This window comes from Kogia breviceps, chromosome 12, assembly GCF_026419965.1.
Source record: "Kogia breviceps isolate mKogBre1 chromosome 12, mKogBre1 haplotype 1, whole genome shotgun sequence".
In the NCBI taxonomy this organism is placed as follows: domain Eukaryota; kingdom Metazoa; phylum Chordata; class Mammalia; order Artiodactyla; family Physeteridae; genus Kogia; species Kogia breviceps.
Window position 1 is genome coordinate 79,011,879 of NC_081321.1, and position 15,688 is coordinate 79,027,566.

General features: G+C 40.4%; 1 protein-coding gene and 1 non-coding gene across 2 annotated transcripts in view; one reads left to right on the forward strand and one right to left on the reverse strand.

The window, feature by feature from the left end:
- The window catches only part of LTA4H (leukotriene A4 hydrolase), a 28,652-nt gene extending 14,464 nt beyond the window's left edge, over positions 1-14,188 (reverse strand). Inside the window, exons 1-6 of the mRNA XM_059080286.2 lie at positions 13,880-14,188; positions 9,355-9,485; positions 7,575-7,695; positions 5,313-5,381; positions 2,929-3,033; positions 1,203-1,255 (exon numbers count right to left, since the gene is read on the reverse strand). Coding sequence (XP_058936269.1) covers positions 1,203-1,255; positions 2,929-3,033; positions 5,313-5,381; positions 7,575-7,695; positions 9,355-9,485; positions 13,880-14,038 — 638 coding nt within the window. The 5' untranslated portion in view covers positions 14,039-14,188. The remainder of the gene's footprint in view (positions 1-1,202; positions 1,256-2,928; positions 3,034-5,312; positions 5,382-7,574; positions 7,696-9,354; positions 9,486-13,879) is intronic.
- A 368-nt stretch (positions 14,189-14,556) lies between these two features.
- On the forward strand, positions 14,557-14,628 carry TRNAD-GUC (transfer RNA aspartic acid (anticodon GUC)). The gene has a single exon. It is a non-coding gene; the product is annotated as a tRNA-Asp (tRNA).
- The last annotated feature ends 1,060 nt before the right edge of the window (positions 14,629-15,688 follow it).

The window sequence follows — 15,688 nt, forward strand, 5'->3', positions numbered from 1 at the left end:
CAGATGAAATTAATTTTAATAATATATTTTGTTTAAACCAATACATCCGAAATAGTATCATTTTGACATGTAATCAGCATAAAAGATTATTAATGAAATATTTTGCAGTCTTTTTTTTCATATGAAGTCTTTAGAAATCCAGTGTGTATTTTACACTTTCAGCACATCTCAAGCCTCATGTGGTTAGTGGCTGCCACTCCAGACAGCAGAGTTCTATGCTGCATGGGCTCTAAAGTCAGATGGTCTAGGATGGGTCCCGGTTCTGACATTTCCCAGCTCTGTGACTCTGAGGCAGTTATTTAAACTCACCGAACATCAGTTTCTTTAGTGGTAAAATGAGGAAGAGTAATTGTATCCATTCCACAGAGTTGTGAGGATTCAAGGGCATAATGCCTTGAAGTTGGTACCTAATGAGACCTGATAACTGTCAGCTGCTGTGACAATTATTATAATTATCATTTAGTGAGTGCCTCCTATAGGCCAGGACCTTTACATATGTTAGGTCTGTTAATCCTCACAAAAATCCCTTGAAGTAAACATGATTATTTCTAGTTTTTAGGCGAAGAAGGTTAAACTCAGAGAGGTGAGTTGCCCAAGGATGTAGGTAGTTATTAACTGCTACAGCTGGAACTGGAATCTATATTTGCCTGATTTGTCCACTGTGTCCACATCCCTGGCAATTTAAAGAATGTGATGACTATAGCCATTCTTAATTTTCAGTTGTTCAGAAATAAGAACAAACAAGAAATTAAGAAAGAAGGGCACTCTAGCTGCTGGTAAAATTTTAACAAAATATCTTATATTTCTGTAATATTTTTAGGCTTCCAAGCGCTTTAAAATAATTTATCTCATTTGTTGCACATAACCACCCAATGAAGTAGGAAAGGGGATATTATAATTTTGAGGATGAGGAAATGGAGGTTATGAGAAATGACTTGTTCAAACTTAGATTCCAGATCTATAAAGGTAAGACCATGCTCATTCTATAATACTTGGAAAGTCGAAGGGGTGAGTGGTAAAGATTTTTTTAATTTAAAATTAATTTGTTACTTACATTTCATGATTAGATTTGAATGTTTCTAGAGCTGTTGGCTTGATATCTTGAGAAATACAAAAATGATCTACCAATTAATCCTGACAGAGGTTCAATACACCTAAGGTTTAATATTTTCATAAACTTCAAAATGTGTTCAAAGGCTCACCTGCTTTCTAAAGCTCCAACAACCAAAGCAATCAAGTAGCAGGGGATCGGAACCTAAAGGGGGCAAAAAAACCACACACCAAATGCTCGAATTAGTGTTTAAAAATGTTACAGAATAAGACAATTCGTATTCAGAAGTAACTAAATTTCCTTTCAAATCTCCAGACATTAGTGTGGATTACTTTCCTTTTGCACTTCTCAAATGGTTCTCATTTCTGAGGGGGTCAAATAGTTCAAAACTGCGATATAAAAACATTTCAAAACATCTATTTCCCTTTTATCCCATTAGCAAGGGAAGATTCTGAAATGTGAAGAACATGATTGCACAAAGTATTACAAGGTACATTTTAAGCATTTCACAAAAATTAATGTATAAAAAGGCAACTATGCTTTTAAGTTTCTTGTGATTTTCTCTTGAATTAAAAAACTTTGTCTTAAATTCCTTTTTAAAACCACTCCTGGTATATTTGAGAGACATACAAAATAATCCAGCAACGAGAGGATGCTGAAGGTTTTGGAATCCCAGAAGCTGGGGTAGGGGCAAAATTGTCCACTGTGGCTTAGTTACCTGTTCTGCTAAGGAAGACAAAAGAAAACCATAATTCAAGAAGAGTCATGCACCCCAATGTTCACTGCAGCTCTATTTACAATAGCCAGGACATGGAAGCAACCTAGATGTCCATCGACAGGTGAATGGATAAAGAAGATGTGGCACATATATACAATGGAATATTACTCAGCCATAAAAAGGAACAAAATTAAGTTATTTGTAGTGAGGTGGATGGACCTAAAGTCTGTCATACAGAGTGAAGTAAGTCAGAAAGAGAAAAACAAATACCGTATGCTAACACATATATATAGAATCTAAAAAAAAAAAAAAATGGTCCTGAAGAACCTAGGGGCAAGATGGGAATAAAGACGCAGACCTACTAGAGACTGGACTCGAGGACACAGGGAGGGGGAAGGGTAAGCTGGGACGAAGTGAGAGAGTAACATTGACATATGTACACTACCAAATGTAAAACAGATAGCTAGTGGGAAGCAGCCGCATAGCACAGGGAGATCAGCTCGGTGCTTCGTGACCACCTAGAGGGGTGGGATAGGGAGGGCGGGAGGGAGACGCAAGAGGGAGAGGATATGGGGATATATGTATACATATAGCTGATTCGCTTTGTTGTACAGTAGAAACTAACAACATTGTAAAGCAATTACACTCCAATAAAAATATTTAAAAAAATAAAAAGCATCAGTAAACACACACACACACACACACACACACACACACACACACTTCATTAAAGGTCAAAGATACAAGTCAAACTACCAGCTACTTAGGAATTTTAACTTAAAAGGACTGTAACAGAGTGCTTTCTGGTCTAAAACAGCTCTTCCATCTGTAAACACTACACCACCACACGCCCGAGCTCTGGTACCAGGGCAGGTCAAAGTGTAACTTAGAAACAGGAAACCTGCTCCTGACTGGGATGTAGGGAAATGGAATCGCCCCCCTGCCATGCCTATCCGGCACCCTCCTACTTCAGTACAACGCTGCGGGCAGAACCAAATATTTTTAAAGCGCAAAAGAAAAAGAAATGAAGAAAACAAAAAGTGGGCGCTGCTTTCTAAATTCTGAAATATTTCAAAAGCCATTTTTCTCTCTGGATGGGTAAAAGCTATTTGTAGTTCACCACCAACTAAAACACAAAATCTAGGCCCTAAGATCTTACTTTTTGGCTGAATCTGTATATCTTCCTGCTCGTGTCTTCTGGGTCAGGTGCTTCTCCATCACGAATGGCACTCATAAGTGCAACCAGTTCTTTAGGGACAGACACCTAATTGAGAAGGAAAAGATATAAATGAAGATATAAATGAAAAGTTCTATGTAAAATAACCTTTCCCCCGGCTTTTTGACTATCGATACAATAGACTCTGAACCCAATACATTCCTCTATGTCACTTTTATAAATAGGTTTGACAATATGTAAAACTGGCTTCTTTAAAAATGATGGTGACATATCTACCTATCCATTCATCCATCCATATTAAAGAGCATTTGGTAGAAACTAGATTAAAATCCCAGCTCCGCACTTACTAACTTCATGCACTTGGGCAAATAACTTCCCTGAGCCTCAGTTTACCCCATCAAATGAGGGTAATAGTTCATAGGATTGTTGCAAGGAATAAATAATATAAATGAAGAGCTCAGCACCATGCCTGGCAATGGCAGCCACCTCCCCTCCACATCCTCAGAAGAGATTCAAAAGGATGCTATACTCACTTTAGATCAGAGAATACAATTCTGAAAAATTTAATATTTAAAACATAAACTTGGAGTTACAAATTCCACTTTTTTTTTTTTTTTTTTTTTTTTTTAAATATGTGGGCCTCTCACTGTTGTGGCCTCTCCCGTTGCGGAGCACAGGCTCCGGACGCGCAGGCTCAGCGGCCACGGCTCACGGGCCCAGCCGCTCCGCGGCATGTGGGATCCTCCCGGACCAGGGCACGAACCCGTGTCCCCTGCATCGGCAGGCGGACTCTCAACCACTGTGCCACCAGGGAAGCCCACAAATTCCACTTTTTAAGGGTCATGAGTGTGAGAAACTTTTAAACTTATTGCTGAGAAATATGAAATAATTTTCTCTGGAAGTTTGTATGGAAAAGGTCCTTATGGGGCAAACTGTATGGTCACTTAAGTGTGTACCCTATCTCCATGATTCTCCAAGTCTTCCTTCTAATGAATGCCAGAATAAAGGACCATCACATGAGTGTTAATGATCTAGCAAACATCCATTCCAACAATGCTAGGCTTTCATGTTCTTCTGGCATGGCCCAGTCCTCAAAGCTGTTACTGAGGCAGGCACAGAATCAGGACCTCCAGAATCAGTGCTGCAACAACCATAGATCCTAGAGCTAAAAACTATTCAGGAAATACCTTGGTTCTGCTTCCTCCCTTCATTTAGGCAGTGATAGGTTATACAGATGAGACAACTGAGGTTGTGAGGTCGTAAGACTTGCCCAAGGTCATGCACTTATTAAGTGGTGGAGAAGAGTCCAGGGATTCTTTTTTTATTATTATTTTATTTTTAACATCTTTATTGGAGTATGATTGCTTTACAATGGTGTGTTAGTTTCTGCTTTATAACAAAGTGAATCAGCTATACGTATACATATATCCCCATATCCCCTCCCTCTTGCGTCTCCCCTCCCACCCTCCCTATCCCACCCCTCTAGGTGGTCACAAAGCACCGGAGTCCAGGGATTCTTGGCCTCTAAGTACAGTTTTCTGCAGCACTGTGCTAGGGGTGGTTTGGTTGTGGAACGATGTGGGAATCAAGAAGGCCCCATAAATACAGGCTGGTCCTCAATTCTATTTGCCTGGTCTAAGTAAGTCTAGCCTCTGGGATAGTATTTATTTATTATTTATAGTCTATCTTTTCCTAAAAGGAATAGCAGTACCTACAACAAGAATAAGCTGGAAATGTACACAGATAAGTCTGCAATATATGCGCATTAGGATACCTAGATAGATATTTACATGGCTGTAAAGTACATTTATAGAAACTTTAATTCTACAAATGTCAATTTTTTTAAGTTAAAAAGAGTTGCTCCCAAATTCTTGTTTTTAGGTCCAGAATTCTGAATTCCTTTTAAAATCAGAATGATTTATTTTGTTTCATTTCATTTTTTGGCGGCGCCATACAGCATGTGGGATCTCAGTTCCCCGACCAGGACTCCCCCGGCTGCGGAGTCCTAACCATGCGACTGCCAGGGAAGTCCCTGACACCCCTTATTTTTATACTTATGTTTGAAACTGCCTTTAAAACAGAGATTCAAAATGGGATCCATAGCCTCTTTCTAACATATTTCAGGTAGAATTTAATTAAGTAAAGTATTTCTAGCTATAAAAATTCAATTCTTATCTCTGCTTATCATTTATACCACATTTACTTACATGGATCATTTTGGAAAGATATCCCGTGTTCATGGATTGGAAGAATTAATATTGTTAAAATGTCCATACTACCCAAAGAAATCCACAGATTTAATGTAATCCCTATTAAAATAATTGTATGGATCATTTAATTCAGTGAATAATTTCAGTGATGTTTACCTCTGCACTGTAGGTTAATTTCACAGAAGGAGTGTCCTGGCAAGGAAGAATTGCTCTACAATGGATTGCCTGGGAGAGGGAGGAAAAAAAAGAAACAGCTATTTCCCTGTCTCATAAATCAAGTCATTAAGAAATCATTACAATTGCAGCATTGTTCTTAGACACATTCTTTTTAAAGATCAAAATGTCTCACATTTCTTCAGCTCTTTTAAAGTAGCAAAAGTAGATCTGTGGATTAAAAAAATCTGGCTTTCCCTTTTAATGTAATTGTCAACCATTACATTAATTAATTTGAGAACCATGGCATACTGCATGTCTGGGGGAGTCACTAAGAACATTAGCCTCCTGAAGCCTCTGAAAAGACCGATAATAAAGAAACCTGTTCGAATTCTCATACTTATTTCAACACGAAACCCATTTTCCTCTGGTTAATTATTAACGTCTAATGGGGCGCCAGTGTGCTAAGGAACACTGCTTGGGAAATGTGGTTAGAGTCTTGACATCTTGCAGCAAACTTTGAAAGTAAACACTAGGAAGACAAGGAAGGAGAAAGAAAAGTCTCTTTCAATACCATCTAGACATATTCATTCCCATAATATGTAGAGTGTTTCTTTGCTTCCGTATCAGTCTGTCATAAAGATCAGTTCCACTAAGAAGAATGACCAGAGTACCTATGATTTTATACCCTGCCCTGTTTACAGATAAGTCTGCATCTATTGCTTGTGAGCAAAGGAATCCCAGTCTCACTGAGATGGTCTACAGAGCTTAAAGGAACACTGATACTAACATCTCTCTCTGAAGTTGTTATAAACCCCAGACCTACTTCACGCCTCTGCAAACTTCCTTCTATCCTCAAACTCCAGCCCTTTTCCCTTCAAATCTAATAGATTCTCCATAGATAGGAAATCCCAAATGACCTCTAGATGGATTAAGTAGAACCAGAAGAACCACCTGGTTCTCTCTCCCAAAATAAGTTTCCAAGACTATGCCTTTAGGGTTCCTTAAGGGTCCCTGGTTATGTGGCTCAGCAATGCCAGGGGTGGGGTTTATATGTATTTCACTGGATAAGACCAAACCCAGAAAAATATGCATAGAGAACGGCCGTAAGCAAACTCATCAAACAAAATCATGTCTACCTGCTTCCTATCAACTATAGTAATTTCTTAATTTAACTGAAATCTCTTTCCTCAATATCAAAAACTGTCCAACAAGAAATGGAATAGTATGTTCAAAATTCACATTCTTCTGACTCACAAATCTTGCATTTCTTGCCAACGGACATTCCATACGAATTACTGATGAAAATCAGATAAGAGACAGAGAGTACATAATTGGTACATTCTTGCCTAGAACATGACATCTCTTCCAGATTAGTGAACTATGAGTTTCCTAGAAAAAAAAAATTCAATTGGCAGTAGAAAGTAAACACGTCTATACAGGTGTCAACATTGCTTCCTTTTTGATAGACTTGTTTTCAAATGTGAGCCTACCATAGTATCTATCACAGAGGAATAGTAAAAGGATTAAATACGTGAAGTACCTTACACAGTGCTTGGAAATATAGTCAATGTTGAATGAAGCGAGTTCCTTTAATTGTAAACTATTTGATTACTAAAAGAATTAGTCTTTTTTTTCAGAAGAAAGTTTGATACTTATTATCCTTGTGACAGATTGTCTCTAATTATGTGGTTCTTTATTCTTAGTTGTTAAACAGAAAGCAGATGTAGTCTAAATCATATCATTTTAAAGGTACATTCAATATATTTACATAATATGTACACTTGTAAATGTATAAGAAAAATCTGGAGACTACGCGCCAACTCAATGGTTACCTCTGGGCAATGGTGTCTGGAGAGGAATGGGAAATCTGATCTTTCCCTTTCCCCTTCTTTATTGTTAGCAATTTTCATAACTGGTACCTACTTCATTTAACAGTCTTTTCCTTTCATTTTATGACCATTTATTGAGGTCTCACTCTCTGCCAAGTGCTATGCTAGGTGCTGAGGATGTGAATATAAATATGACCTAGAAAGTCCAATCTAGGTAGACATGTTTTCAAATTTGAAGGAAGTTTCTTTTTAAAAGTAATATATGAATGTGTCAATAATGACAGGTATAAATGAAAATATATGTAGTTTTAATAATATAAGATAAAATAAAGTACTATCTTAGGTAAGACCCATGTATCCATAAGACCATGTCCACTTTGCTTCATTCAACTGCATGAGCTGGAGTTAATAAATCATTCCAAGTCCTTTTTACCTGGCACTGACTAAAGAGATAGGGGTGTTTCTTCCCAGAAGTTTGTTCAGGAGTGAGCCACTGAAGAGCAGAAGATTTTGGAGATGTCTCAAAAGAAATTTCTATAACAATTTCTTGATTTCTGTATGAAAGGAACAAATACATTAGTAGAGTACAATTCAATCTAACTAAAATTTGAATTCAAAATACATAAATAACACAAATAATATAAAATAATATTTTACGAGGTCTCATCACTGATTGAGAGTAAGTTTTAGGAATGTTTGCCTCACATGTTCCTACCTGAATGCCAAGCCTGTGGGTTCTTTTCTCTACATGGTAACTGCTTATGAAGATGTAATGGGAACTAATATTAGGTGAATACCCCAACTTTTTTTTCTGTGATATCATGTAATCTTTTATAGTGATGGGAAGGTAGAAGAAATAATTTTGGAACTTCAGCTACCACCGTGGTGGGTGCCAGAGTATAACATAGGGCAGTGCTAGTCTGCAAACTGTTACTGGACAAGTTAAGTCAAGAGCTTGAGAATAAATTCTTACGTCTCTTGAACCTATAATAAAATGTATGTGTTTGTATTTAATCTCTTCTTCCTAGGAATTCATTTTTATTGCATTTCACAAAAGTATCAGCCTGTGGTGGACTGGAACTAACAAAAACTGGTCCTTCACCCCAGATAGATTGAGCAGCACTGTTAAAGAGGAAACAGCAAGAGCCCTGGAGACCAGTGGCTGTGCCTGTGCTTAAATCTACCACTAACTGGTGCTGTGAATTTGGACAAATTATTTGACCTCCCTATGCGGTAGTTGCTTCATCTGTACAATATGGTTAATGATAGAACTCACAAATTATGTGTGAGAGTTTCCTTTCTTTTTCTCAGATAGGAAGAGAATGCATGAAAACACTGACCGCTGAAAGGTGGGGTAGATTGACCCTGTTCTAGGCCAATGGTTTTCCACCCTTTTTTCCCTCCCCAGTATATCTAGGAGTGGGATGTACTCCCAATATGACAGTTCTGGCTACCACTTTCTTAAATAAGTTACCTTCTCCCTCTGAGGTTCCCTTTCCTCGTCTATAAAATGCAGATCAGGGCTTCCCTGGTGGCGCAGTGGTTGGGAGTCCGCCTGCCGATGCAGGGGACGCGGGTTCGTGCCCCGGTCCGGGAGGATCCCACGTGCCGCGGAGCGGCTGGGCCCGTGAGCCATGGCCGCTGGGCCTGCGCGTCCGGAGCCTGTGCTCCGCAGCGGGAGGGGCCGCAACAGTGAGAGGCCCGCGTAACGCATAAAAAAAAAAAAAATGCAGATCATACCACAAAGGGTTACTATAAGGATTAGATGAAAGAATACATCTCCAGCACTTTTTAAGTACATAGAAATGGTTCTATGTTTGCCACTGTTGTTATTCCATTAATAAAAGTGGCTGGCCTCTGGGGAGAAAGTGAAAAATGTGCAGCTTGTAAAGCTTCCCAGGCGATCCTGAAATGCCTCCTTAAGGTGGCATGCTTCCACCATCACTCTAGGTATTACTAAAATGATGAGTAAAGAAGTTAACAGTTATCAAAAGTCCTCTTCTGGAGTATCTTATACAATGAATTTCTTTAATATCTTAAGAACATATAATTTTCACTATAAGCTTCAATCGGAACAGCAGATTGGTAGAAGTAGTGTATCAGTTACTACATACACAGAAACTAAAAATAGGAAATGAAAAAACATCTAAATTAAATAGAAATGTATATCCCCCTTATTTAGCTATAAAAGAGAAAGATGAGAACATTCGTACTTGCACAGAGCAATAGGAAGAGAGATTTCCATTGGTGACCCTTTGTAACTTTGTCTTTCTCCAAGAGCATATTTGACTTCTTGTCCATTGATGACCACTTTTTCTATTGTAAGGTCCTTTGTATCCAGAATCTAGAATTAAATTAATATTTTTATATGATAAGAATATAGTTTTAGGCACCAGAGAAAACTAATATAGCATATAGGCTAACTACAATAGAACTAGTTGCTTAGGGAGAGTAAGACAGTGAAAGACAGGAATTAAAGGAATTAAAAGTTAGCATAGGTCCCAATTCATGGGACTTTAAACTTCCCGAAATTTTTTGGGGGGCTCTAAGATTTGCATATATATTGTGAAGTAATTCTGGGACAGTTACACAAATTTCCAGCTTTAAGTAAAAGTCAGATCTAAATTAAAATGCCTTTGCTTCTGTCTCCTAAAACTTAACTTCTCTACTAGGAAAAAAAAATCCATCTATAACTTGCTTCTTTCATCATGACTCCTCAGTATATCTTACCATATATTTCTACCTAGAATTCAGATAGTCTCACTGCTCTGCACTACCTTCATATATCCCCAAATTTAAACAAACCTTGGCACCTGTTAGGCAAATAAGTAGACTGTACCTCACTGCTGTTGTGTATCTAGAAAAAGCCCAACTTGGTATGGCAACTCTAACCAAATGACCCTATAGAGGAGTGGGAGGGCATATTTACTTGCTATGGTCGATTAAAGACAACTGCTCTGGGCAGGAAGGGAGGGTCAGCAAGTGTCTGAGGATTTTCCATCCCAAGAATCCTCTATCTGAGCCCTAGAAACATTTCATTATCTCTCAACTACTTTTCTAGAATCTTCAATCTTCCTACGCCACAAGACTGTCTCCAATCAGCCTAAACCAGCCTTCCATATTATTGTTAAAACTTCACTCAATTCTTCTGTCCACTCTGATAATTATTCTATTTTTCTCCTTCCTTTCTTAATCTTCAAGGGCAATCTATGGCTGCTATTTCCAATTCATCATCAATCTCTCCTCCCTTCCCCCTCTTCAATCTGGCTTCTAGCTCCTCTGCCACAGAAAGGGCAGTCCTCCTGAACAACAGGTCTCTTCTGTTCAGTAACCTTGACCTCTGCTGCTCACAGCCCTAATGGACCACAGCATCTGTTTGAAGCCCTCTCCTTTGCTGCTTTGACTTTACACATCAATGGTTCTCCTCCTTGTCTAGTGCTTTTTTCCTCCCCCTCCTTTCTAACTCCTAAATATGGATATGTCCCTATGTGCTAGCCTTGGCCTTTTGGTTTTCTTACCATACTCTGTATTCTTCATTCCCTAGTTCTCACTCATGCCCACATCTTCACCTAGAACCTCTGTGCAGATGACTACCCGTCTATTTCATAGCTTCATCCCCTGCCCAGGACTTCAGCAGGTATCTCAAACTGCCTGCTTGACATTTCCATGGAAAACGTCATCTCATATTCAATAGGCTTCTAGAAATTCTACAAACAAAGCCACCACTGTGTCCCCTAAGTTTGCTCTCTCTGCTGATTTCTCTAGTTCATTGATGGACCTCCTCAACTTCCCTAAGGTTTGAAACATTCAACTAATCCACAACTGATCTTACTTCCCAATCTCGCATAGCCAGTTAACAAGTTTTTCTTTTACACTCTGTCCTCATACTTTTTCTTTTCTTCTACCACCACCCTAGGTCAGGCCCTGGACTATTAGAACTGCTCACTAACCTTCCTACCTCTGGCATCTTTCCCTTGAAATCTGGCCTGGAATAGCATGAGGAGTTAGACTGCCAAGAAACAGCCACTGTCCAGTCACTTTTCTTTTGACTCAGTTAACTGTGGTGATAAGCTCAGGAAATTTTAACAATTTTATTCTTATCTCTATAGAGTCAACAATTTTTGGTTGGGAAGAAATTTCCATCCTGGTTGTATTATTCTTTCCCTTTCTTTTTCTTCTTTTTTTAAGAGCAGCCAAATTTTTTATGAGTATCATCTGTTTCCCTCCCTCTGGGCAATTATTTCTTTGGGGGTACTCTCTTTTTTGGGGGTCCCTCAACTGTTGCCCTACTCGAAATTAGCCTGATATATCTTCCTGCATTTGCATATTCAGAAATATTAGATTTTATAGCTTAAGTTACTCCTTTGTTATATTCTGGCACCTATTTCTGAATATCTGATTTATTGTAAAAACTTGATTGGAGTATCTTATGTATATAAACTACGTACGTTTATACTACTCATAACCATAAGGGTGAATTATTTGGGTCATTTCCCAGTGGAACATATTCTGTTTTCTGTATTTCCGAAACTTCTCAAATCTGTTCTGAATCAGAAGACTACTCTACCTATTTTTTGTGAAACCATTTTCATATCCTCTGTGTTTGTTATAGAAGTTGGCCCGACCCTTTCCAGTAGCACTTACTGTACCACATTATAATGATTTATTTCTCCCTTAGACTGAGGGTTCTTAAAAAGAAAGTTACTTAGGCTTGCATTCCCACGGTTTAACACAGTGCCGGAGAAACAGCACGTGCCAAGTAATGCATGAAGCAAGTCCTGGACCAAGAGAAAATAGAAAATGCAATGTTTAAGCTGTATATCTCAAGCCCTGACCTCAGCTAGCACTCCCAAATTACTTAAGAAATTTCCCTTCAAATTTCACTGATAAGTGTTATTAAGCAATTGATCAATAATAGTAATAAGAAAGAAAAACAAAGGAAACTGGATAGTTGACAAGTTGGAATTAGTCATTTGAAAATCTTCTCTTGAGATTTAGGGAATGCAAAAACAGGCAGGTTTTTAGACTGGGACATTGAAGGGACATTCTTTTCAAAATTTAAGCGTCCTGACTCTTGCTTACTCATGGAACAGAGGTAAAGGTTTTATTTTTATAAATAAGTGAGAGTGCAAGGTCATATTAAGCAGTGATAAACGATCAAAATTCCCTTTCTTTTAATAAAAAGAGAGATTGTATTGAAACAGGACTTCAGTTTAGCTGATCCTGCCTGGGCAAAGCTGTCAATAGCAATAAACGATAGCCTGGCACTTCAAGCAGACCAAAGTACAGCCTATAGGGAAATAGTTATCATCTTGCTTATAATGCTTTAATTATTTATTTTCCTTACAGTACTTGTGGTGACTGCAAATCAATACCTAGAGGAGTCGACCTATTTTTCAAACCATAATGAGTCTAGCAAATTGCTAAATCACAAAGTAAGGAAGTTACATGCTATATTAGTTCATATTAATGAACTCAAAATACAGGCCTATTACTCAAGCAGGAAAAAATCATGAAAACCACCAACTCTTATCTAAACTTATTATGCCCAATTAACTGACCCTATTCATTTCCCTCCATTAAGTCTACAACATACCTTATCTGATTGTTTATTGCTGGGCTTTGGTAGCTATCGCCACACTACTCTATGCAAAATACATTGTGCCTGGCCTTTTCTTGTTCCTCTTATTTCTAAAATGCTTATCTATGAAATTCTTCAGGTGAAAGGTACAATCCAAATACTATCAGACAATTTGAGTAAGAACACTGAAAACAGGTTATGTTGTACAGATAAAATAATTTAATAACATTCCACAAATCTAAACAAGTTTTTCGTCATTCAAGTGGCTAGAGAGCTTGTAGAAGTCATTTTCTAAGAAGCGCAATATTATTTGCTTCTGGGAACCAACTATTAATAAATTGTATTGAGACATCCTTAGGAAGCTTGAAGAGCTTAAATTACTAGAAGAGAAGAGTGATAAGAATCAAAGGTAGGAAGGACCATGAACCCGGAGAGAGCTGCATCTGGAGTTAGAAAGTAGAGACTGCAAGTATCAAAGCAGGGCTGGGAATTCTCTAGGGCGGTTGAGAACTGGCAGGGAGACGGTGGATCGGTCGTATCCGGCAGACCTGCGGGTTGAAATAAAGGGGCCTGGGAGGGAAAGGTGGGACTGAGAATCGGCAGGATATAGGGCCTGAGACTTAGCTGAGACTGTGGACTGAGGAAGGAGCACTGGGGACTGGAAGAATTCTGGGGCCTGAGGAGGCAGTTCTGGGCTGCAGGCCGAGGATATGGGGAGACCACAGGGGCCATGAGTGCTGGGAACTAGGGTTAGCGGGGAAAGAGGCATTCATGCTAAAATGAAACTTGAGCGCTGGGTGAGCAGCGGGGCGTGGAATGGGCCCTGGGATGTGTCCAGGGACTGGGAAGGAGGCTTTGAGAGGGAAGGGGTGGAGGAGAAGGCAGGAGGTATACGTAGTGGGTGAGGAAGGACTGCAGAGACTCAAGTTGGGTTGGGAGGGATCGATATGGGGTGCGTGGGGTGTGAAGAAGGGGACGCTGAGAAATGAGTGTGGGCTGAAAAGGAGGTGCAGAACACGGGTTGCGGGCTGCGCAGGAGCACCGAGGGATGCGCAAAGCAGGCGGGGGTGTGGGACCGGGAAAGGGCCGAAGCGGGGTGAGAGACGAGAGGCAGGTGGCCGGGGAGAGGCGGGTACTGGGAGCCTGTCCCACCGTACCAGGCTGCGCAGATTGTCCTCCTGGGACTGGACGGTGAGTGCGGCGGTCCCGGTCAGTACCCGGCGAGTAAAGTCGACGCTGCAGCGCAGGTGCAGGTGCTTGGTCCGGCAGACAGACACCGGGGAGGCCAAGGAGCACGTATCCACTACCTCGGGCATGGCTGTGCAGAGTCCCGCTGCACGCGATCAGCACCCCAACACTCAGCTGCCCGACTGACTACTCGATGGAGAGCGAGAGAAGGCGGGAGGGAGGTAAAGCAGAGGAGGAGGAGTTCGCGGCGCCCGCCGGGAAAGGAAGTTCCTTGAAGTGGGAGGAGAGTGCGGTACGGCATGGATGGAACTACAAGTCCCGTGGTGCAGCGCGACAAGGCGTGCGCTTTGCTCTCTGGGAGTGTGTGTGTTGAGGGATGCAGAGGTGGGTTGATACTGCTCCCGGAGGGGGAGGAAGAGGAGGAGGAGGAAAAGGAAAGGAGTAGAAGTTAGAGGAAGGTTAAGCCGATGGAAATAAGTGCGGCGGGGAGATCAAACTGAACACTTCCATTTTAGTTCCATTCAACTTCGATGGAAGTTGCAATAGCAGCAGAAGAATTTTAGGCCTACGGGTGGTTGCAAATGGCAAGGGAGGGGCGGGGTAAAAAGGGATAAGAGGCCTCCCAGAAAACCTTCGTCCGTGCAGTTCCTCGTTAGTATAGTGGTGAGTATCCCCGCCTGTCACGCGGGAGACCGGGGTTCGATTCCCCGACGGGGAGGCACGTGAGTGTTTTTTGTTTTTTTGTTTTTTTTCCCCTCGCTAATAAAATGAAAATGTTCATGCAAACATTTCAAAAGCAATTGTGAAACAAAGAGTCAACGTCAAGATTTATATTTTAAAGCTGTTTCGTTACTGCTTTCCATGTTGGCAACCCAGTGTAAGTGAGCTCAGTTCTGTCAGTTCAACAAGTATTTATTTAGTGCTCATCATGTACATTTCCAGGCCCTGGAGATCTAAAATGGAAATAAGCTACATTTCCGCCTTAGAAACTTAGAAGGATTACCTCAGTATACCGTAATGAGAGAATTCTATGGTATGAGTGTGCAGTGGCCGCAAGGGGAGTGCAGAGCTGGGACATCCTGGAAGTGAGGAAGGGTTGAAGGACGACATGCCTAAAAAATGGGACCTCAGAGTTGAAACTGGCAAAATTGGAAAAGGACGCGTGTCAAAGGACCTTAAACCGCTGGACCTTTAATCTTGAATGCATGAATGGGGGACTCATTGAAGAATTTTAAGCAGGGGAATGACATGGTCAGATTCATGTTATCAAAGGAACACTGGTAGTGTTCAGAGAATGGGTATGAGGTAGCAAACCAAAGTCAGGAGAGTTGGGAAACCACTGTTAAAATAGTCCAGGAAGAAGATGCTGGGGGCCTGACATAGGTAATATATAATAAGTACGGATAGAGAGGAAGGAATGGAAGGAATACTTAGGAGATAAGTGGTTTCACATCAAGAAGGAGCCTAAGATGATTTCTCAGATTCTTGGCTTCAGTGGCTGGATTATCTTTAAACAAAGGAAGAGACTACGTGAAGAGGACAGATTTAGGTGGGAAAGCTCTAAGTTTAATTTGGGACAAATGGAGTTTGAGACTGTATGGGAGTCAGAGTGGAGATGTCCTTGAGACACTTGGGTATTTAAGTCAGTAGCTCTGGGGAAGTTTCAGGTAGATATGAGAGTATCACATAATGTGGTGGGTGAAACTATGACAGTGGGTAAACTCAGCCCAAGGACAGTGTATAAAAAGAGCAGTGAAAACAGGTGGGAAGCTGGGAGA